We start from the raw sequence: 24,169 nt of genomic DNA, 5'->3' as shown, positions 1-24,169 counted from the left end.
TTAGTTGCAAAGTAAACATACTCCAAAGATCTTTGTCTGAGAATCTCTCATAATTTATAGTTGAACTCCCAAGTCCTATGTCTGCTTTACTGTAAGACAGGAAATAGGACTGTGAGAGAGAATAATTTGTTATGTTTTCCCCAAATCAATCTTTTAGTGAGAAACTGTGGTCCTTCCACCCACCCACTCACCAGTATGTCCATCTGTTCATTCATGTATCCGTTCATAGTATTTAATGTGCTTTGGAACCTAAATGGAAAAACGGCTGAGACTCTTACTCAGCTAGCCATCCCTCTATCTATTATTTTTTATGCATGCATTTCCCAATAAAACCATCTGTCTATGAATTTTCCTCCCCTTAATTCTGTTATCAACCAATTTATCCATCCATCTAGTCATTCATTCATCCGTCCACTCCTTGATCCATTCACCTAAATCTCTTTTTAGTAATAGGTCCACAATTACTATTCACCCACACTCTTGAGCACACAAGCATTTATTCAATGGCCCAATGCACATTGATCACCCTCCCCCTACTTCTAGGCTTACAGTTTTTGAGTAACAAGAAAGAAAAATGAAGTACATTTTAAATACCTTACAATTTTATTTGTCGATTACACGTCACTAAAGCTGAAAAAAAGTGAAAACTTCTAGATACATATACTATCATTACTTCCTGAGCAGGTGAATAAGTACCAAATATGTGAATATACACTCAATATAAGAATGCCCAATGTAAGAGTTTAAGCCACTTTGTACCAAGATCATTTGACTCAAGAAGTGACATTCTTGGGAGAAAATATTTGCAAACGGAGCAACTGACAAAGGATTAATCTCCAAAATATACAAATGACTCAGGCAGCTCAATATCAAAAAAAAAAAAAAAAAAACCCAGTCAAAAACTGGGCAGAAGACCTAAATACCTAAATAGACATTTATCCAAAGAAGACATACAGATGGCCAACAAACACATGAAAAGATGCTCAACATTTGGAAGTGTATATATGTCAGTGCTACTCTTTCACTTTGTCCCAGCTTACACTTCCCCCTCCCCATACCCTCAAGTGCATTCTCTACATCTGTGTCTTTATTCCTGTCCTGCCCCTAGGTTCGTCAGAACCTTTTTTTTTTTTTTTTTTTTAATAGCTAGTGGGAAGCAGCTGCATCGCACAGGGAGATCAGCTCGGTGCTTTGTGACCACCTAGAGGGGTGGGCTGGGGGTGTGGGAGGGAGATGCAAGAGGGAGGGGATATGGGGATATATGTGTACATATAGCTGATTCACTTTGTTGTACAGAGAAACTAACACAACACTGTAAAACAATTATACTCCAATAAAGATGTTTTAAAAAAAAAGATGCTCAACATCACAAATTATTAGAGAAATGCAAATCAAAACTACAATGAGGTATCACCTCACACCAGTCAGAATGGCCATCATCAGAAAATCTGCAAACAATAAATGCTGAGGAGCGTGTGGAGAAAAGGGAACCCTCTTGCACTGTTGGTGGGAATGTAAATTGATACAGCCGCTATGGAGAACAGTATGGAGGTTCCTTAAAAAACTAAAAATAGAATTAACCATATGACCCAGCAATCCCACTACTGGGCATATACCCTGAGAAAACCATAATTCAAAAAGACACATGTACCCCAGTGTTCATTGCAGCACTATTTACAATAGCCAGGACATGGAAGCAACCTAAATGTCCATCAACAGAGGAATGGATAAAGAAGATGTGGTACATATAAACAATGGAATGTTACTCAGCTATAAAAAGGAACGAAATTGGGTCATTTGTAGAGACGTGGACGGACCTTGAGACTGTCATACAGAGTGAAGCCAGAAAGAGAAAAACAAATATCTTATATTAACACATATATGTGGAATCTAGAAAAATGGTATAGATGATCTTATTTGCAAAGCAGAAGTAGAGACAGAAGTAGAGAACAAACGTGTGGATACCAAGGGGGAAGGGGCAGGTGGATTGAATTGGGAGATTGGGATTGACATATATACACTATTGATACTATGTATAAAATAGATAACTAATGAGAACCTACTATATAGCACAGGGAACCCTGCTCAATGCTCTGTGGTGACCAAAATGGGAAGGAAATCCAAAAAAGAGGGGATATATATATATATATATATATATATATATATGTATAGCTGATTCACTTTGCTGTACAGTAGAAACTAACACAACATTATAAAGCAACTATACTCCAATAAAAAAAAGGAAGTGACATTTCTTATATTCACTACAGAGTAATGTTGCATGTTGAAGTCTATGTTGTTAGATGTATTTTTCTTGGAAAGCAGTTCCAGGTTTGGCAGAACTTATCATTGTAATTCCAAAATTCAGTCTCCACAAGAATCCACCCTATATGCAGTTTTACTTGAATATTTTGGCTCCTAAAAGATATCATGCCTTTATCTATTATCTACTGTCACATTTTAATCATTACAAAAACCCTATAGGTAGGTTGTTAAACCTGTTATTAAAGCATTTTACAAATAAGGACACTGAAATCTGGGGAGGTTAAGTAAATCCCTCAGTATCTTACAGTTTTTTCTATTTCTTATCAGGCTCTCATTCTGGTTCCCATAATCTGAATTACTACTATATTAATCTTTGGTTGCCTTAGAGAAACATATTGACTTCCAACCCTGTAAGATTTAATATGTTAACCAGGATGTTATCAACATACATAAGAAATTATGTGTCCAATTGAAAGGAATTCATTGTCTTTTTTTTTTTTTTTTTACCTGTGGTTGCTTAAATATCAGAGCCTCCACCTCATTACTTAAAGTAAAAGAAAAAATCTGAGAATACAAAACTTAAGCATGCTAGAGCATTTTTAAGACCGTTTTTGTAGGATGGGCATACTTATGCTATTTTTTCCCATGGCATCATTATGGAATTGATCCATCTAATTCTCCTTTCTCTGAATCCTATCAACAAGGATAATTTGGCTTCACTTGTGTGTGGGTCTTTATATAAAGAGAAATTTTGCTCATCATGATCACTTAAATAGTCGAAATACTATTTATCATTGATATGTTGCCTTTAAAAAAATTGGGCTTGGGAACTTTCTTTGTTGGCGTCGGGCTGAGAGAGATGGATTTGCTATAAGACTGACACATCATGTTTCCAAACCTACAAAGCTGCGGTCCAGACAAGATAGTAGCAAATTTGCCAAGGTCATGAATGTTGGCTTGGTAAACAGCTGGCCAGCCTCTTCATGTCAATATTCTCCATTTGCATTCCTATTAGTTGAGCATACTGCCTTTCTATTTCTATGTCTACTCTATTTCAAACTTTTTTAGGATGAACTGTACTGCATGATTTCATACAAGTAGCTTCTAAATATATATAGGAAATTTCTACTGCCATATAGGGACAGAATAGAGAGGCTTCTCCATTCTGCCTCCTTCTCATCTAGTGACATAGGAGGTCTCCAGACTAACTAGGTATGCTTTCCTGGGGATCTCTCTAGAATTATGCTAAAATGTGTATGCTCTGAAATCTGATTTACTGGGTTACATCTGGTTCTGTTGTTTGTTAGTCATGTGAGCTTGAGAAAGTCCATATATTTACTGAACCAGTGCCTCTCATCCTTATAAAATCACTGATAAGGTGCAGGAAGTTATGGTAGGTCCTGTGCAGACAAAACAGCAATTAGACTTTACTGAGCATTTGCTATGTACCATGTACAGTGCTTGTTGTTGGAAGATTGTTGACTCATGTACCTAGAGGCCCTCTGTGGAACTTAACCATTTAAAGGAGTAACACAAGTAATGCATTCCTAATTCTGACTATAATTTCAGGTCCCTGCAGCCAAAAGCAGCAGTTCACTCAGACTTGCTTCCAATTTTCTGTTTCTCTGGGCACTGGTCCCCTTGGCCAGGTTAAGCTGTTCAGTATGCACATCAGCAGCTGACACGGAATGCAAAGACCACACATCTGAGATATCAGGACGCTACACATTTGCCTCCTGTAAAACATTAGAATTTTTTTGTCAAAGTAGAGGTCACTTCCAGTGTAGGATGCTCTGTTCTAGTCTTTTAATCGGGGATTGTGTCTTCTTTAGCCTTTCACTCCATAAGACAAATTTAAGAGTCATTTGGTTTATATGAGAATGACTTTGAGGACTGTTATCATTTCACTGAATTATTTCCTTAGAGTGTATGATCGTGAGAGTAAGTGCATATTCCCAACTTGATCTTACTAATATGCTGGGGTGTTTTTATGTCTATTACCTGGCTTTAGTTTTATAATTTGTTTCTGCAAATTGTTAAGAGTGGAGTGACTGAGCCATAAAGAACAGACTTGTGGTTGCCTAGGGGGAGGAGGAGCAGTGGAGGGAAGGATTGGGAGTTTGGGGGTTAGCAGATGCAAACTAGTATATATAGAATGCATAAACAACAAGGTCCTAGTGTATAGCATAGGGAGCTATATTTGATATCTTATAATAAACCATAAATGAAAAGAATATGAAAAAGAATATATATATATATCTGAGTCACTTTGTTGTACAGCAGAAATTAACACAACATTGTAAATCAACAATACTTCAGTAAAATAAATGAAAAAAAAAGAGTGGCATGACTGGATGGAATAATTATATAGATTTACTGATGTGGTATAACATTTCAGCATATAAAGGCATTTTACAAGTTATGTGGTCCACCCTAACATCTTCGCCCCTCCTACCCCATTTCCCACCATCATATGATGCTTCGTTTAGCTCTAAAGCAGAAGAACCAGCGGTTGTCTAGTTCTGCTTGAATACAACGATGGACTCAAACTCATTCTCGAATGGACCATTTCATGTTGGGTCAGCATCTTTTGTGAGATGTTCTACAGTGCACGAGAAGGCTGAACTACAAGTTAAAATAAGTAGATTTCAAGTCAGACTCCTGGTCCTTGTTGTGGAAGAACGGTTCAGGAACATGAAAGTATTCTCTTCTTATACCCTCTTGCACTTTTTCTCTACCGGCCCTTTCACTCTCCTAGCAGCCTAAATATGCACCTGATCTAGAGTGAATTCCTGCACTCTTATCATTTAGGTCAAAAACTTATACTGTGCTAGGTTTCTGGTCCCATCTTTGATGTTAATTGGTTATAACTTAAGGATTAGATTATCCGTCTGTTCGCTGACAGTATCTCCCTGACAGGCACCTGGTAGATAGGGAGAGTACAGTGTAAGATTTAATATTATTTAAGTGTGCTAAGCTTGCTGTTCTTTCCAAGGGAGCGCAGATTGATGAAAAACAGGCATCAGTGATAGAGATTCATGTTGTAGTGATCCCCGTTAACCCCTTTGTGTTTCAAAAGATGCTGATTCTCTCCCTGTAACTTAGACTTCTCTAAAGGAAGAGAGGAAAGTTGAGAAACCTCTTAGGATTTCCTTTTGGAGGGAGTGGAACTTCAAAGTAAGTTCTGATGTCAGAGCTACCGATTTTCCGATGAGGTGCTGATTTCCCCCATAGTTCACTGAATCCTACTCCTCATCACTCACTCTCCAGGAAAAGTTGGGCAGCATGGTAATTAAATCATTCTTTGGTATTAAAATAGGCACTCAGAGGAGAATTTATCTTCTCTAGGCTCTACTGTACTAGGAGTGCTGTGGTGTCCTCAGGAATCTTGTAGGAGAAGGTAGAAAAGTAGTTTGTACTTTTTTTTTTTTCTTTGACAGCCAGAGGGGAGATAAGGGTGATTCTGTTTGAAGACTGGGGTGGCGGGGGCTCTTATTCTGAGAACAGTGATGTGTGTATATTAGATACTTGTTGTCTGTTGTCCATCTATTATTCATCCATTGCCATCCATCCATCCACTCATGTTTCCATCGATGTTCCCTCTACTATGTCTCAGTTGTTTTGCTGGGGGCTACAATTGAATGCATATTTGAGGGAACTCAAGGGCTTTGCGTTTAGAGTGGATAAGATTTTAGCTCACTGAACCTAACTTTTCTAAATTTCTTTACTCTCTTCTTTAAAGTACTGTTTTGAAAGTAAAACGAGGCAATGTTCTTTCCTTCCCTTCTTTTGCATTCACCTTACCTACTCCACAAATATTGTTTGAGCTCCAACAACATGACAGGCACCTTACTAGGCAGTGGGAATGCAAAGGAGAGTGGAGATGCAAGAGCTTCTTCCCATGGTTTTTAAAGTTTAAACTTGTATTTTAATTAAGGGATTTTTGAAAATATATGAAAGACAGTAAAGGTGTAATTATATTGATACTCACAATTCAGCTCAATTATGTAGCAGTCCCGTTATGATCCCTCAAATCGAAGACTTAATATGAATGACGGGATCGCTCCGTTGCATACCTGACACTCGGCGCTTCTCCTACGAGGCTGCTGTGAGTGACCACCGGGATCCGTCTGGTTGTAGATGAGACAGATCATGGGTGCTGGGCTGAGCTTGGGAACGCAGATTGAGGTAGCTTTGTGAATTGGTGTCTAAGTTTTCCCTCTGATCTCTTTTCCTTTGCTTCTGAGACTTTTGCTTATGGGCACACACCAAGCACTGTGATTTAGTAAAACAAAACTATTATGATGCCAGGCTTCTTACTGAAACCTTGTGTTTATGGACTCTTCTTGCTTTATAGTCAAATCTGAATTCTATCTTGCCTTCAAAACTCTGTGTAATCTGACCCCTGCCTTGCTTTTTATTCTTATTTCCTGCTTCTTCTCGTTTCCTGAAGTCAGTGCGATGTTAAATCATCTTTTCCCACTTACTATGCTTTCTCTTATCTCTGGATCTTCACCCATTCCCTCCCTCTTTGAGATCTGGAGTTTTCATCATTACTTGTTTGTAGTGGCCTTTTCTGTTCCTTCAAGCTCCACTTTCTGAGTTAAGTAAACTTAATATATGCACTCAAACCTATAGAGCATGCATTTGAATCCAGGAAATTTCCTTTAAAGCTTCTGCTGTTAAGATCGCCACTTGCTGATAGTACATTCTATGGAAAAGTTCCCTAAAAATCTCTGAATCTTAACTGTTTCATGGGTGAAATGGCAAAATGTTCTCTGGTTGGCTGTGAGAAAAACATTACATGTATACATGTATTGAATAAAATGTTTACCAGGTAATATGTAGTTATTACGTGTGGTAGTAACAATAACAACAGCAAATATTTTCTGTTTATTTGTGTTTATCTCCCACTAACCTATGGGTCTTTGAGGGCAGAGACCATGTCTGTGTTGTTTGTAATCATATTTTGTGCGTATTTAATCAGTGAATGGATGAGGTATTTTTGTACCACAGCCAGGCCAACCAGCCTTACCATCCCAGCCAGTTTGCATGTGGCCCTTATGCTGCTCTAATTAGCAGAAGCAGCTCTTGGGAGAGATGGTCCTCACACTTTCAGATGATGCACAAATGTGTGAAAACGTGGTGCGTTTGGGATACCTTTGGTACCATAATCTCACAGAGAGCGTCCTAGGGTGGGATAAATTGACAAGAACAGTCTTGATGCATTGAAGTGAGCAGGTTTTAACAGATATGTGAAGACCAACCAAAAAAGCAGCAGCTTATCATCACGCATTCCGAAGCCTGAGGTCCAGATCTGGAGTTTTATGAGCGTTTGCTGCCTGCAATTGCTATTCTTACATACCCACAGGTCTTTTATTTGTAATGTCAAGTTGGTTACCTGAACAAGCCATGTGCAAGAGTGTGTGTTTGAGTGTGTGTGATCCAAATTACAGGATGAAATGAATGAATATAGAAACGCAGTACTCTGCCTTTCAAGATCATGAGGGCTCTGGATTTTGCTGAGATTTGCTAAAAATAAATTTCAGAAGAAAGAGGAAGCACACAGTGTTTGCTAAGAGTTTTTTTCAGGATGGAATCTTGGGAACTTTTCACTCAGCTTGCAACTGGGCTTTATTATAGTGTTTTCAGATAGTCGTATATAGTTGAGGATGCTATGAAGTAAAAATGGTTTTAGTTATTGTACACTTAATATGCCAACTTCCATTTTTCTCTGTTTTTCAAATAGATCATCTCAGATTCTAAAACCAATTCTGCAGGGTAGATGTTTTATCCCCATATTAGAGGCAAAGTAACTGAAGCTCAAATAAATGTGTTAATTTCTCCAGTTTATATAGTTAGAGAGACCTGAGTCTTAGCTTTGTGTTTTTTTCAAAAACCTATGCTTTTCCCTTCTCCCTCAGTCATTTCTAAACACAAAGGATCATCAAAACCTGGGAGTACGATACGATTTACTAATCAGAGGCTATTGATAAATATAAGGAAAATGTGGTGCAAATAAGTTCTAATATAAGTAATAGTAGCAGCATTTTGAATGTCTTAATTTTTAATAGCAAAAATGTGATGGGCAAGATTGACACATACCAACACCTCTGTGTCTTAGTGATGCCTGCATATGAATGGAAATGTCCATGAATCATATTTTATTCAAAATTTTCTTTTTTAATAAAAATGCTAATGGAAATGTTAAAATGCACATAAATTAAAATGGTCATAAATTAGGATTAATATCATATTAATGAATTATAATCCTACATTCATTAAGGTAAAGTGGCATTTCAATATTTGCTCTTGTTAATAAGTTCAATACAATAAATGAAAGGGATACATTTTGAGATTCAGTAAGTATTTGATGTAATCTTATGCTTTAGCTTTTTAAAGTATTCAAAAGTAAAATAGGCGATCTAGATGCATTTGGATTCTTTGTTGCTGTTTTTATGTCTTTAAAAAAATCTTTTCATTTATTGAGGCACTAAATACAATTTAAATTGGCAAAGAACGCAATCACTGAATGAAAGTGATCCCAAGAGAATGCAATGTCTTTTGAGCTTCTAGGAGTTTCTTTGCACAAGACTTTTTTTTCAATATATACATATGTATATTTTTTAAGGAGCAAGTGTTTGAAATCTCCTGATGCAAGAACTATAACTATACTGGCATTTAAGTAACTGGATTAAGCTGAAAATATGTACATTTGAGCAGTATTTTGCAAATATAATTCAGTTAATTTTCCTTTTAAAAATACAAACTAAAAATATATATATTCTTGTTTTATTTTAGTTTTTTTAACAGGAGTCAACATAGTATAAAAAAGAAGCACCCTGTATCAGGAGTCTCCCTCTAAGGAATAAACGGTGAAAATTTGAAAGCCAGGGATTCTGTTTTCCCCAATACCTACTAAAATGTTTTAGGCAAAGTAGGTGTTGCCATGATCTAAGATGGATCTGGATCCCTGCTGCGAAGTTTTCATTTCTCTAAGAAGTCCCATTTCTGGAAAATGTGCTCCCATAATCTGGCCTCAGTCATCTATGTAAAATGGGAATAATTTTCCTGGACCAGAAGAATTGTGTAAATCAAAGAGGAAAAAAAAGCCTTACATAAACATAAGATCTTAATATATATCCGATTATTAGAATTATTTCTGTTTTTATGAATAGAGCAGCCAGATCTGAGTTGAATTTTAGGTCTACTACACTTGATTCCATCAGATGGAAACCTTGAAGATGTTATAATATGCCTTGTCAAACTTCCCTTTTCTCATATTTCATATGATACATTCTAACTCAGTGACTTTTGGAAGAATTACGGGGATTATCATATGAGAAGTGATTCATATAGCTCTTGGCACACAGATAGTAACCCATAAAAGGTTAACTAATAATAATAACTTTAAATAAATGTATTAACAAATTAAAAAGCATACATGTATTTTTGTATTTTCTCCTGGTCTTTTTATCATTGTAAATGCATATCAGTTTATACTGAACAGTAAATGTATGAATAAATGGAAAGAATACATTTATTTTAGTGTTTTCTTCTCAATCTTTTTATCATTGTAAATGTGTATCAGTTTATACTGAACAGGCCAGAGTATATTTTTAAAGTGTTCAAACATATTTGTCTGAATTTCATTATATTTTACTTGATATGCATTCAGTTGCATAGACTCTTTGTACAGCTACTGTTAGCAGACACTGATGAAGTTACAATTGATGTAGCAAGAAACAACTTTATATTGAAACATGAGGTAGTAAAACATACTTTGCAAATTGCCACATCACTAACCAATGTCCCTTTTCGTTTTAGTTACATACAGACCTGGATCCTGGGAGCAAAAAAATCAAATATATCCTATCAGGCGATGGAGCTGGGACTATCTTTCAAATAAATGACATAACAGGAGATATCCATGCTATAAAAAGACTTGACCGCGAGGAAAAAGCTGAGTACACCCTAACAGCTCAGGCAGTGGACTGGGAGACAAATAAGCCTCTTGAGCCTCCCTCTGAATTTATTATCAAAGTTCAAGACATCAACGACAATGCACCAGAGTTTCTCAATGGACCCTATCATGCTACCGTGCCAGAGATGTCCATTTTGGGTATGTATGCTTCCAATTTCACAGAACTATTAAGAATCATCTTTAAAATAGCTCCTGGCATCAGGGATCGTGTGTGGCTGAATGAAAGACATTTATTACCGTCTTATCTCTAATTTGCATTTCCAACTCCCCTTTTTTGGCCTCAGTTCCACAGCTCAATAGCTTTAGTCCCTTAGTAATAGGAACTGACGAAGCAGTTTTATTAAAATATCTCTCCTTACACGACAGTACTTCAATAGGCTGAATTGGTATTCCTCTCATAGACTGTAGTTCGAGTATTGTTACCGAGGCGGATTTATCAAGATTTGCTCCAACACGCCAGACTAATCCTATTGATATTTTCTTGATGTTTAATTATTTGTTTGTATATATTCACATGCAGATGCAGCACACAGAGAAACAGAAAACCGTCTAGGTCTGTAGTCAGCCAGATATTGGATTGAGCTGGTGGGTCGCGTCTAGAGTGAATTAGGAAATCACAGTTACCAGAGGCTTGGGTCGAGTCTAGAGTGAATTAGGAAATCACAGTTACCAGAGGCTTCTGAGCTGTGGGCATCGTACTTTAACCGAACATTTTTTTCTTTTTTTTTTTAACCGAACTTTTTAAAGGAGTATTGCTATCACCAAGGACTCACTCCCACTTTTTCTGAGCCATTGAAATATTCATTATACTTTACAGAACAGAATATATTTCAAAACATGATTTTCTACTTTTTCCTCCCCTTTTTGGATTTGTTTTATCCCCAGACTCTGGCCTCGATAAAGGAAATCCCTGGCCCCAGACTTTATACTAGAATAAAAGGTATTTTAGAGCTCTTCCTGGTCGGACAAAAGTAGTAGGTAGGATCCAAAATCCAGGGGATTAAGATCACTAAAGTCATTCCTAAGTGTGCAGTGGATGTAAGGGATACCCTAGTTTGTTTCAAATTGCATTTAAGACAGCCTATAAGGATACATGCTATGCAGCAAAATCACATAAATTAACAGCAGGTGAACAAGATGTGATAAATAAAAAAACACAAGGGGAGATATAAATTAAAGGCCAAAATTAGGTAAATAGTTTGGCTTCATTTGATCTCTTCTTTCTTAACCCACAGTATAACTTTGGTAGATACACCCATTACAGCAGCAAATCAGAACTGACCTCAGGTCTTCACATTTTACCCATGTACTTCTGCCAAGACTCCCCTTTTCTATCTCTTTTGTGAGGAATCCTATTATTATTTATTTTTTCCTTCTTATCAAAATCAAATCACTCCTCTATGGCTGGCTGAAATGACACTTTTTCTAGGGAAACTTCTAGGTCTTTCTAGCAGGAATTTATCTCTCTACCATCACTATTACCACAGAAAGAAACCCACAAACAAGCAAAAACACATTCATGTTTGTACTTCTTTTAAATTCTGGCATGTAAATAGGGACTAAGAAATACTATATTTTTTTCTCTCTTTTTATTTTCCTCTTTTTTGATCAACTTATTTAGGGCAGAGAACTTGCCTAATCCATCTTTTCATTCAGGTTTGTGTAAGATGGTTTTAAAGGACTATTACCAGCTGTAATACATACAGAACACTTAATCTTAATTGCTAATAAATGAAGAACAGGAAAGCTGCTATTTTTGCCTCATTATTATGATTTCTACATCTTAATGGCCAAGTCTATATCTATTTATTGTAAATGTGTCAGAGGCTTCCATTCCTGTGTGTATGAGTTATGTGCCTGATAAGTATGTTGAGAAAAAAAAAAAGCCCCCAAACGTCTGCAAACTTCAAGGTCAATTTCAGCTAAGACAAAGAATTTAAAGATATTATTAGCTACATAATGCAATGTGTATGTGCACCTATGCATTTTTCCTCTATCTAAAGTATTTTTCTTGATAAGAGTGTAGCAACTAAAAGAAATAATCTACACTAACTTTACACAGTTATTTTTAAAAATGCTTAGCTTGTGACATCTCTTCTAAAAACCACATGGAATACGCTGCAGTTGAAAGTGTGGGTTTTGAAGTTAGGTGGATGAAATCTTGAATCCTGGTTCTATCCCTTATTATCTGGCTGACTTTGAAGTTCAAGGAGGTTAAACTGTTTCTTGTTTTCCTTAGCTACAATGCAAAGATAACAATTTCCATCTTGCTTTCATTGTTTGAGAACTGCGTGATAAAATACAAAGTCAGGGTGTGCCATGAAGTAAATAAGTGTTCAATAATTGGTTGTCGTGGTTTTAAAAATGATTTTTATTAATCGATTTCCCATCGTACCTTTGGACCTTTTCTCTGTATCGATTATACAGAGGTGTCTGGTTTCTGTTTGACTCCAGCCTCTCTGGTTAAAGAGAGGCAGAGGCAACTGCACTATTTTATTGTCAAGTGTGAATTATTCCCTTCATTTCCATGAAGGTGAATATCAGGATGAAGGTCGGCTCCTATCTCCTTTCTCTCCCCATTACCACTGTTCTCTCCCAGCCTGTCTCTTCCCTCCCCTCCTTCCTTCTTTCATTTTTCTTCCTTTGCTACTGCAGAAATGCCAACACCTGCACCTGTACACCCTGAAGAATGCCAGCAAGGACTGGGGGATTTCATTGTGCAGAAAGTGAAAAGTAAAATTCTAATTGAGAAATTTACCAATATTACATTGAAATGAATGTGATATTCAAGAACCGTCTGCCAGTTGACAAGCTGTCAGGACAAAACACACATATATATTTGCCCAAATGGCAGCCAAATTATTTTAGAAATATCATATTTGGAAGCTGTAGACAGAGCTCTTTTATATTCTACTGTGAATTTCAGAGCTTGATGAGAATTCACTTTTATAGCAATACCACATAAAGAGTGATGTGCAAGCTTGTCTGGTTTTTACTGTGGATCCCAAACTAGCATCGTTGAAGTTGGTTTTTCAGTGAAAATGTGCCTACACTTATTAAGTTCCAGACACTTTAAATAGATAATTTGTTTTGCTACTGGATATTAGAGTGAGGGATACTTAACCCTGATTGTGTGTCCACACCTGGGTTCAGGTAAAATGAACGTTGTATTTAGCTTCGAAGTAGAATCTCAGATTATTTGACTGCAGATTTTCTACTTGTGTTCGTGACATGACCCATCTAAGCCTCACCTTCTCTATCTGTGTAGTGTGCACAAGCATCCCTACCTAAGAAAGTATGTTTGGAAAAATTCAATGATTATATTTAAATAACTTGGCGTAGCATAGAGTTGGTGCTCAATTGATACTGGTTTCTTTACAAACATCCATTTTCAAGCTACTTCTGCTAGTATGATTCAATAAATTGCGTATAGGATATGAATGCCTTGGTCAAGGAAAAATTGCTCGACAAGCCTTAACTTTATGTTTCGCAGTTGTACATGTTGGAATGAAGCCTATTTTATTCAAAAGGGCATATTAGTGAAGATGGGAATAAAAGGATCAGAAAGCCAAGTAGGGCTTAAGCTGGTGGGCATGATTGCATTGTTGAGTACACAGTTATATAAAACACAGCACTGGTGGTTTTCTTAGTTTTCTTTGAGATTCAAGGCTACGCTCATGATGATCAATATGTATTAAAAAGTTGCTATATCCCCAAAGCTGTGTTAAATGCTTGCAATATTCACAACAATCCTACATTAGTACCGATGTTAACTTCTCTATTTCTCTTTATTTTTAATCAGAAAAAATAGGGGAAATAATAGCTAATCCAAACCCAGATATTAAGTGGGAGAACGGATTTAAATTCAGACATCTGGCTCTTCCTCCCATGGGTTTAACCAGTATGCTGTACTAATTTTTGATACTATCTCTAGAGAATTTTGTTTATATATGCCCTATGGTTCTGCTGCCTATTTATAATAGTTACTATTTTTCCAAGGTGGAAGAGCTCTTGAGGTCAGCATACTTTGCAAATTAAATTGAGGAGCTGAGACAGGAGTTGGACAAAGAGAAGTTTGGGTGAAGTATTACACAGTGTTTAAATAGGAATGTAAGCACATTAAAAATGTAAGAACAATACATCACATAGAAATTCAAATCACAATACAATTCATTGAGAGCCATGTGGTGACTAACTGGGGCTGAAGTGCTGTTAATATGTTAAAGATAAAAACTACAGAGAGTAACCAGGATTGACTTTGGATTTCCTGGTAGTGAATGCAAAAAAAAAAATGAACTCTCCATCAAAAAATATTAATCAAAAAATCAGAAGGTCAAGAGATTACTTAGTAAAATATATTTTGGAAAGGCAAGTCTCACTGCTTTCCAAAGGCTCATAACTGAAGAGGTCGAGGCTGTCAGTACACAGTATGCAAGTGAACTTACTCTACTTGAAACAGTAACTCAGCCAAAAGGAAAATGCCAGCATTTGAAAACAGTTCGTGTTGTCCCTTCTATGTGTCATTCTCACTCTCCTGTCTTCTCTTACCATTAGTAGTATGTCTTTTCTTTGTAATTTTGTTCTTTTATGGTAAAAGTCTTCAAATCCTCTTTTGGAGGAAGGCCCATATAAAATACATTCTATTTCTTTTGTGTTGTTCATTATCTTTAATTTGGAATAAATTTAATCTTAGAGAAAAGTTGCATTTGTAGTCCAAATGTATTTTTCCTGAACTATAAGTGAGTACATTGCTGCGATGATGCCCCATTACCATGAGATAATTCAGTCAGTCTTTGCCACATGGGTGTTTTCTCTACACAAGGACAATACAGCCATCAAAATTAGGAAATTAATAGTGATACACCATTGCTATTGGACGCACAGACCTCAGTCACATGTCTCCATTTGTCCCAGTAAAGTCTTTTTATAGTGAAAGGATCAAATCCAGGACCCCACATGCATTACCTCAGTACCTCCAACTCTAAAGCAACACCACAGGGTTCATTCTAATTGTTTCTTTTTCTCCAACAGTGAGAACCCTGTGTCTTTACACTCAATATATTTGTTATTTGGATCATCCCTCACTGCCGTAGTAAGTGATTTCCATTTGCTCCCTCTGCCCATCCCCTGACTCCCTGAAACAAATGTTTATCTGCTGTTCCACTCTCCCTCCACCTTCCTGCCTTTCCATGGATTCTTACCTCGCCCAGACATGCCTAATGCCTTTCGGAATGAAGTGTTCAGGTGACAGGCAGACAGTCAGGAATGGAGGCAGCAACTGTATAATACTCTCTACTTTCATTCTCCTGTATATATCAATTGTTTGTTATTATACAATAGACCTATGGCAACATCTTCCAATCTGTGCTCAAAACAGATCTACTGAAACAAATCAAATCAAATTTAATTGATAAACACTGAATTAAAAAAAGTGAAATGCTTTTCATACTTCAGAGTCTTTAAAGTATTAATTTGCCGGAATTTGATAAATGCATATTATAGGCCCTTTTGGAAATTGCAGAAACTATTTTTAAAAAGTATCTTGCAGAAGTGCATAATTTAATACTATAAAAGCTTTACAAACACATGTCTAATGAGAAGAGCGTTTTGAATCTATGTTAGGTCACATGTTAATTTAGCACGCAACTAAATAGTCAAATTTGCAATTTCTAAAGAGCAAAGTAAAAACTATGATGATTATAGCTTACATGGATTAGCTTGTTATTCTTGTCACTGCCCAATACGTATTTTCATCCCATATAAAGAAGATTCCCCAACTGATAAAGAGATTCATTTTCATATTTTGTTATTATTAAAGAAACAGTTTATGTCACAGAAGCTTAAAAGATCAAAGAATGTTCATACTGACAAATTGTCTTAAACCTAACATACATCTTCTTTATAATTTAGAGGTTGTGGCTTTCTTCCTCTCTCTTAGCTAGATTTGAAAAGGATTTGGCAGAATTTCTCTTATTTCAAAGGAGAGATGCAAAGTGAGAAAGGGAAAAACATATCTTGATGGATTTGATTATCTTTTTTGTCTTATTTGATTCGGGCTGATGAACAAAATTGAAATTCTTTAGGAAAACATGGGCGGGAAATCATGAGGATTGAGATAAACACTTTAAAAAGAAATCCAGCTTCTCTACCTGATATGAATGCCTGTAACAGCTGTGGTTCCAAAACTCTAAGATGGGGTGAGGACTGTGTAGTTTCTGTTCTGCATAAGGAAGGTAACCTCCATTAGGAATACGTAGACAGTTGGTGTAATAGATGAATCTTGTATCTGTGAAGCAGTGATTTCTGATATGTGGATTTTAGTGGTTCCCAAAGGTCTCCCTAAATGATCTATGGCTTAGAAATTACTGGAGTATCCAAATGGGAAAATTATTGGCAGTTAACTGTGAGAGGTACCTAAAACAAATTAGCCTTCCAAGAGCCATTATGTTATTTCTGCATTATGGCTCAGAACAACTTTGGGGTATAATGATGGGGATATAAACAAGGTTTATTTGAATGCCTTCTGTGATGAGAAAACTCCTTCCATCAAATTTTGCTTTAATGCTTAACTCTTCTTTACTCTCTAAATTATAAGATGATATTTTATTAATCAACTAGGTGATAATGCAATAATATAATTAATTGATTGTATTGTCCCTAATGGGATTCTTACTATTTTTAGGTCAACTCATATACCTGATGTCTTTAATTTTAATGTTCTTTGGGCTAAATATCAACCCATAAAAATACATGAATGCAGGTAGGATAGCTTAGGGAAGTTATTAAAAGTATATAGAGGGGAATTCCCTGGCGGTCCAGTGATTAGGACTTTGTGTCTTCACTGCTGGAGGCCAGGTTCGACCCCTGGTTGGGGAACTAAGATCCTGTAAGCCTCGTGGTGTGGCCAAAAAAAAAAAATATATATATATATATATACACACACACACACACACACACACATATATATATGTATACACATGTATATATAAATCCAACTTTCATTCACTTTGAAAATAGTTAAAATTCTAGAACTACTCATTATAGGACTGGCTCAGGAGCTTCAGACCCACTCTTGTTTTGGGGTTTCATGGCCAACATAAACTAGGTGTTTTCAATGGTCTCTTCTTGTAGATTTGGTCTGTCGACTTAGGAATTTCATATACGTACTAGAAATCTTTGAATTCTTTCTAGAATATGAATTCTCAATCACTAGCCAATAAAAATTTTTCAGAATTGTATAAATCACAAGAGAATGTGATGAAATACCTCATTCGATTTTACAAGTTGTAATGTTGGTGTCACTTTTGTCCTATATAATAGAATATTACAAAAATATATTTCAATAAGTTACATAAGTACCTTAAATTTGAACCTATTGAAAACAAATTTAACACTCTGCCCCTAACTCCATCCCCACCGGTGAACAGGGTCACTCCGTGTGGAATAGGATTAATTTAGAGACCTGTATCTCCCATTCATGAGTATCTCATAATTTGAATTGGTGTTCTAGAAGATTAAAATTAAAGCATTGACTCAGCATTAACAGTATCTAAGTGAAGAAGCAACATTGACTGTATGTCTCAACCTGTGCCTTTAAACCAGGTCATTCCATCAATGTACCGATTAAACAATGGTTTCTAAGCCTATTCATAACAGGAGCTAAGGCTAGCATTCTGTTTCTTTCCCTCTTACTTCTTCCCTCCATTTTATCCCTGTGATCACTCATTAGAATTAAACTCAATTTGATTAACAATTTGATTATCACATTAAGCTCAATTTGATTATCCTAGTGTCTCTTTAAGTTCTTCAGAAATATGTCTTCTACTCACTTACATTTTGATTCTTCCTATTTCTGGGTACATTGGATAACCTCTCTGGAAATTACACCAACTAGCCTGTTGTCAGAGAGAGTTCCTATGGCGAATAATACTCCAGGTCTACCGTGAACCTTTCTGAAAAGATAAGACATCTACTGCTTTCTATTCAAGTAATCTTCTGTACTTGAAATACTGAAAAGTATTCTCATATCAGTAAACCTGCATTTCTAAGGAAAATCAAAACACTTAACAAAAACATTGATCGCAGATGGAAAGTTGAGAAACAAAGGGGGAATTCTATCTAGACAATTCCATGATCCTGTTGTCTTTCTCTTTGTCCTCACCTAAGAATTAATATTTTAGGATTCAACACATTTATTGACTCTAGATGCAAAAGGGCAAATCATTCTTAAGTTATTCAAGCCATGCTTGTGTCTAGAGCTCTGTGAATTAGCATCAGTACCCACAGGGTTACAAGTTTTTGTTATATAGCCATTTCAGGAAATCATGAATTAAAAGGGGCTAGAGAGAAAAAGCACATAGAGTTCAGCCTTTACCCACATTAGCCTGTCAGAGAAATGAATCCACTGCATGTCAGGGCAGCTCTGAAACATGCATTTGTGAAATCCTGAAGTCTTGGCTGAAAATGAATGTGGGACACATTTGTCAATATATTTTTGGTGTCTGTCATGCCCTCCTTGCCTCTCAGAGCTGATAGGGGTTCCTAGAGTCTTTATGTGTGTATTAATGTTATTTCTTTAATTTTGATATTTGTGCATAATGGACTTAATAGTTGTACTTCCTGGATTCATTGGACTTGGAAAATTGCCATTTGAGTTTTAGACCCAAATTGCTTTTATTCTTTGGTTATATAGCAATCACAGTTGTGTGAGATATGTGCCATTTTTCCTATTCTCCTTATCAGTAATGTTACATAGAGAAAAATATGATGAAATTTAAATGGCAAGATAGTTACATGCATAGATAGGCAAATAGATCAATACAGGCATGCCTCAGAGATATTGCCAGTTGGGTTCTAGACCACCACAATAAAGCAAGTCACACAAATGTTTTGGTTTCCCAGTGCAAATAAAAGTTATGTTTATGCTATTTTGTATTTTACTAAATGTGCAATAGCATTATGTTTAAAATATGTACATACCTTAATTTTAAAATATTACTAAAAAATGCTAACCGTCATCTGACAATGCAGGGTTGCCACGTACCTTCAATTTGTGAAAAATTCACTATCTGTGAAGGGTGATAAAGTGAAGTGTAATAAAATGGAGTATGCCTGTAGATAAAAGATGGTAGAGAAGATATACAAGCTGTTAAAAGAACTGAGGATAAAGATAAGTATGTAGATATATGGAGGAAAGAAATTTAAGTGTGTATGTGTTTACATGTGTGTGTATTTGATATTATAATTAGATATCCTAAAAAAAAAAGACAAAAGCTTGTTACATCATGAGGCTCTAAGTGAGAACATATGGATTGTCTCAGACGCGTCTCCACTTCTAAGGGAACAAGGTTTTATTCCTTGTGTCTGTGCTGGAAGAGTTTAAAGTCAGTATAACCATATTTGTGCCACTGTTGAAGATGATTTTATTCTTTTTTTTTTTTTATCAGGGAGCTTTACACCAAGGAGTCTTCTCCTTATAACCACGTCAGACTTTTCGGATCTCATTATCTGCCATTTATGAATCTTTGCAAGCCACAAGAGTGGTTTGAGTTCAAGAAATACATGGGGGTAGGAGAGGGGGAATTCATCAAATAAGGGTCTCTGGAATAGGTGTTGAAATGCCTATATGTGTTTCTTCTGAAATCCAAAGCAATGTTATTCATTTAAGGTTAGCACAATGAATAATTGTTTTATGACTACATAGAGATTAACATTTAAAAAGTTTGTTTTATGCCAAACACACTATTCAGGTACATTCATTTAATTGTAACAACAACCTTATGAAGTGAATTTTATTATTCTTATTTTTAAAAAGAGAAAACTGACGCACACAAGCTTAAAATGTACTCAAGGTCTTATCATGGGTAAAAATAAGAGCTCCCGTCAGACATGCAGAACCGCTAACAGTCCACAGAGTAACGGAGGAGTTATTGTAGGGGTTAGACCATATACAACAATAGAGCTGATAGAAGAGCTCTTGTCTCTGCATCGGGTGATGGGAAGGAAAGCTGGAAGTGAAGTGGAAGAGACCAGGAATATGCTGGCATCCAAAAGGAGCCTGTACCTGGCTCTCCCACCTCAATTTTCCACGTGGCAGATGACCTTCAGGAGAAGCTGGTGCCCTTTGTCACATGGCTGTGCATGGACCTGGCCCGGGACTTGGACATTCTGAAGGAGCACCTCTTATGGTTGCTGAAGGAGCACCTCTTATGGTTGCTGAAGGAGCTGTAAGCGGGATTCTGCTCTGTGCCAGCATGGTGAGCTTGAGAATCTGCTGAGTCAGACGTGTGCTGCCCTAGTGCCCGATATCCTACACTAGTATTTTGTCTGTCTTCTTCACTTCTGCCTTCAAAATCGCATGCCAAACCTAACCAGGACAATACAGGGAAGGGAATTCTAGAAATATAATCCCAGTTTAGCTAAACTGATAGAGAACAAAGCCATGACAGATATACTTTATTTAGTTTCTATTGTAGGCTAGGTACTATGGAAAACACTGTATAGATTTTTTAGAAAAGAACATTATATATGTCAAGTATTATCATTGCACATCATATATTACATAAGAATTATATGTCTTATAGGTTACATGTTATTATCATATTTTTACTGAAAAAAAAATAAACAGAAATGTATTTGTGTTACGGGCTGCATTCTGTTCGACAAAATTAATATGCTGACGCTCTAACCCCCAGAACCTACGAATGAGATTGTTTTTGGAGGTAGGGCCCTTGAAGAGGTAATTAAGGTTAAGTGAGGACATATGGGCAGGGGCTAATCCAATCTAACTGGTGTCCTTACAAGAAGAAGGAATCTGGACACACAGAGAGACACCAGGGGCACATATGAACAGAAGGACAACTGTGTGACAAGGCAGTAAGACAGTGGCCATCTGCAAGCCAAGGAGAGACCTCAGGAGAAACCAACCCTGCCAGCACTTTGATCTTCAACTTCTAGCCTCCAGAACTGTACAAAAATCAACTTCCGTTGTGTGAATCACCTAGGCTGTGGTATTTTCTTACGGCAACCCTGGCACACTAATGCAGTTTGTGTGGCCAGATTGACTTAATTTAGGATGTACTAGAGTCAGAATCCAAAGTCAGAGACTTATTAAATGGGGTATCAGTGTTCTTTCTTCTAGAGCTATTGTGTCCCTGTATCAGCCTTGACCTTAGGGTCATATCTCTGGATACATACGGAGTGAACATCTGTTCCCAGCTATGGAATTTTTTAAAAAATAGAAAATCATATGCTTAAGTGTGGAACTTCTTTTGGTTTTAAATAAACTTTTTATTTTAGTATAGTTTTAGATTTATTGAAAGGTTTGAAATTAGACAGAGAGTCCCCATATACCTCATACCCACATTTCACTATTATTAACATCTTACATTAGTATGGTACTTTGTTAAAATTAATAAACCAATATTGACACTGCATTTTTTGTTTTTTAAGAAGATGTTTGCGGGTAGGAGTTTATTAATTAATTAATTTATTTTTGCTGTGTTGGGTCTCCGTTTCTGTGCGAGGGCTTTCTCTAGTTGTGGCAAGCGGGGGCCACTCTTCGTCGCGGTGCGCGGGCCTCTCACTATCGCGGACTCTCTTGTTGCGGAGCACAGGCTCCAGACGCGCAGGCTCAGTAGTTGTGGCTCACGGGCTTAGTTGCTCCGCGGCATGTGGGATCCTCCCAGACCAGGGCTCGAACCCGTGTCCCCTGCATTAGCAGGCAGATTCTCAACCACTGTGCCACCAGGGAAGCCCTTGACACTGCATTTTAACAATTGTGGTGAGTACTGGTCAGGTACTTTTGTAGAATTTCCCTCATTTGAGATTTGTCTCATGGGGTAGAATATTGGGGAGGAAGACTGCCATTTCGTCACATTATATCAATACATACTGTCAATAGGATTTACCCCTGTTGATGTGAACCTTGATCACCTGGCTGAGGTATTAAGTTTGTCAGGTTTCTCTCCTGTAAAGTTACTCTTTTGTTCTGCTTTCTACACTGTACCTTTTAGAAGGAAGTCACTATGTGCAGCACATTCTTAAAGAGTGGGAAGTCATGCTTCCCCCATACATGGTTATCTACATTACTCATGTGGATTTCTTGTGCATAGGTGATTGTCCTTCCCTCCTTCCATCCTTCCTCCCTCCCTCCCTTCCTTCCTTCCTTCCTTCTCTTCTTTCTTTTATTTAATCAATAGTACTCAAGGGTTATTTTATACTTTGTTATAATCCAATGCAACTTTATTTTCCTGCCTATTTTTTTTTTCCAGCTTTGGGCATTGGGAACTCTTTTAGTTGTCACCTGTGTCCCTTCCACATACGACCATTATTTTTTGTTTGCTTTTTAGCACTTATATACATTCTTACCTTCCTACAGTGCATGATGCTTCAGGTTCATCTTGTATATTTATTGCCTAGCTTCTAGAATTAGCTATACCTCTAAGGAGCCCTGGTTCTTTTTAGCTATACCTCTAAGGAGCCCTGAGTGCTAGGTATACTAGCTGCTGCTGGGTTATCTTTGGTACTAGGCCCTCTCAGATGATAGAGGGAGGACAAATACATGTGGAGGTATGTATATATATATATATATATATACTTAAGTTTTACAAATACAATGGTAATATAGTTATATTATTTTGTCACTGTTTGCAGTCCATCTTGGGAAACCCCACATCCTAATTTTTAAAACATTTGCATGTATTCAGTTTTACTTGTGCTGTAAAGTTAGTTCTAATGGTTTTGATAAGTCCATTGTGCCACATGTCCATCATTACAGTATCAGATGGAATAGTTTTACAACCTGAAAAAGAAGCCCTTGAGCTTTACCTGTTAACTTCCTCATTCCCTAAACCCCTAGTATCCACTGATCTGTCTACTGAATTTATAACTTTGTCTCTTCTAAAATATCCTAAAATAGTATATAGGCCTTTTACTTAGCAATATGCATTTAAGATTCATTCAAATTTTTGTATGGCTTGACAGTTCATTTCTTTTAAACACTAAATAGTATTCCATTGTATGGGGGTTACCATAGTTTGTTTATCCTTTCGTCTATTGAAGTATATTTTGATTACTTCCAGTTTTGTGTGTTTATATGTAAAGCTACTATGAAAACATTCCTGTTCAGGTTTTTGTTTAGAAATAAGTTTTCAATTCAGTTGAAATACTTAGGAGTATACCTGATGTATCACTCAGTAAGAATATATTTAGTTTTATAAGAAATTATAAAGCAGAAACTAACACACCATTGTAAAGCAATTATACTCCAATAAAGATGTTAAAAAAATAAAAAATAAAAAAAAAAAAGAAATTTTAATTGATTTAACCAAAATATTTACCAGAAAGCCCTATGAGTAATCTGTAAAACACTGTAACGATATCCCTCGTTTGTTAGCAGGCAAAAACTATGGTAGAAAACCTAGAGTAGGAAGCAATTAGTTAATATAGAGATGAACAGATATACTTGTATGAGTTACAGTGATCACACTGTAAATAGGAATTATCTTAATATGCTGTCAGACCTCCATGCCTTTAGGAAATGCTGCCCAGAGGATTTTTTTATCTTTCCTTTCTTCTGTCAAAATGGGTCCTCCTGTTTCTAGTCTTTGAATATGTGTTTATGGACACTGTTCACCAAGTTGTCTCTACCACTGCTACTCTGCCTATTTCTGCTTTTTGAAAGTTTATGCAAAAAAAAAAAAAAAAAGAATGAATACAGGAGTGAGCATCTTGTAGTCAACAACCAACTATGGAGAACCTTCCTTTTTCGAGGCTGTAGTGAACACCCACCTAATGTCAGCTATACTCACACTGTGTTTATTCTCTAGTCACGGTCCATCTCCCCATTGGCAGTGTGGATAACCACCAGCCAGTCTGTGAAGTGTTGCTTCTGTTTTCAAACACAGGTAGACATTTCAC

At 36.6% G+C, this 24,169-nt stretch overlaps 1 protein-coding gene across 4 annotated transcripts in view; it reads left to right on the top strand.

Moving 5' to 3' along the window:
- Positions 1-24,169, top strand: part of CDH8 (cadherin 8) — a 386,150-nt gene that overhangs the window by 124,996 nt on the left and 236,985 nt on the right. For all 4 annotated transcript variants that reach the window (XM_067717873.1, XM_067717872.1, XM_067717875.1 and 1 more), the window contains one exon: positions 10,093-10,387. In XM_067717873.1, coding sequence (XP_067573974.1) covers positions 10,093-10,387 — 295 coding nt within the window. The remainder of the gene's footprint in view (positions 1-10,092; positions 10,388-24,169) is intronic.

The sequence above is a fragment of the Pseudorca crassidens genome, chromosome 20 (assembly GCF_039906515.1).
Source record: "Pseudorca crassidens isolate mPseCra1 chromosome 20, mPseCra1.hap1, whole genome shotgun sequence".
In the NCBI taxonomy this organism is placed as follows: domain Eukaryota; kingdom Metazoa; phylum Chordata; class Mammalia; order Artiodactyla; family Delphinidae; genus Pseudorca; species Pseudorca crassidens.
This window is presented reverse-complemented; position numbering and strand designations above follow the sequence as displayed.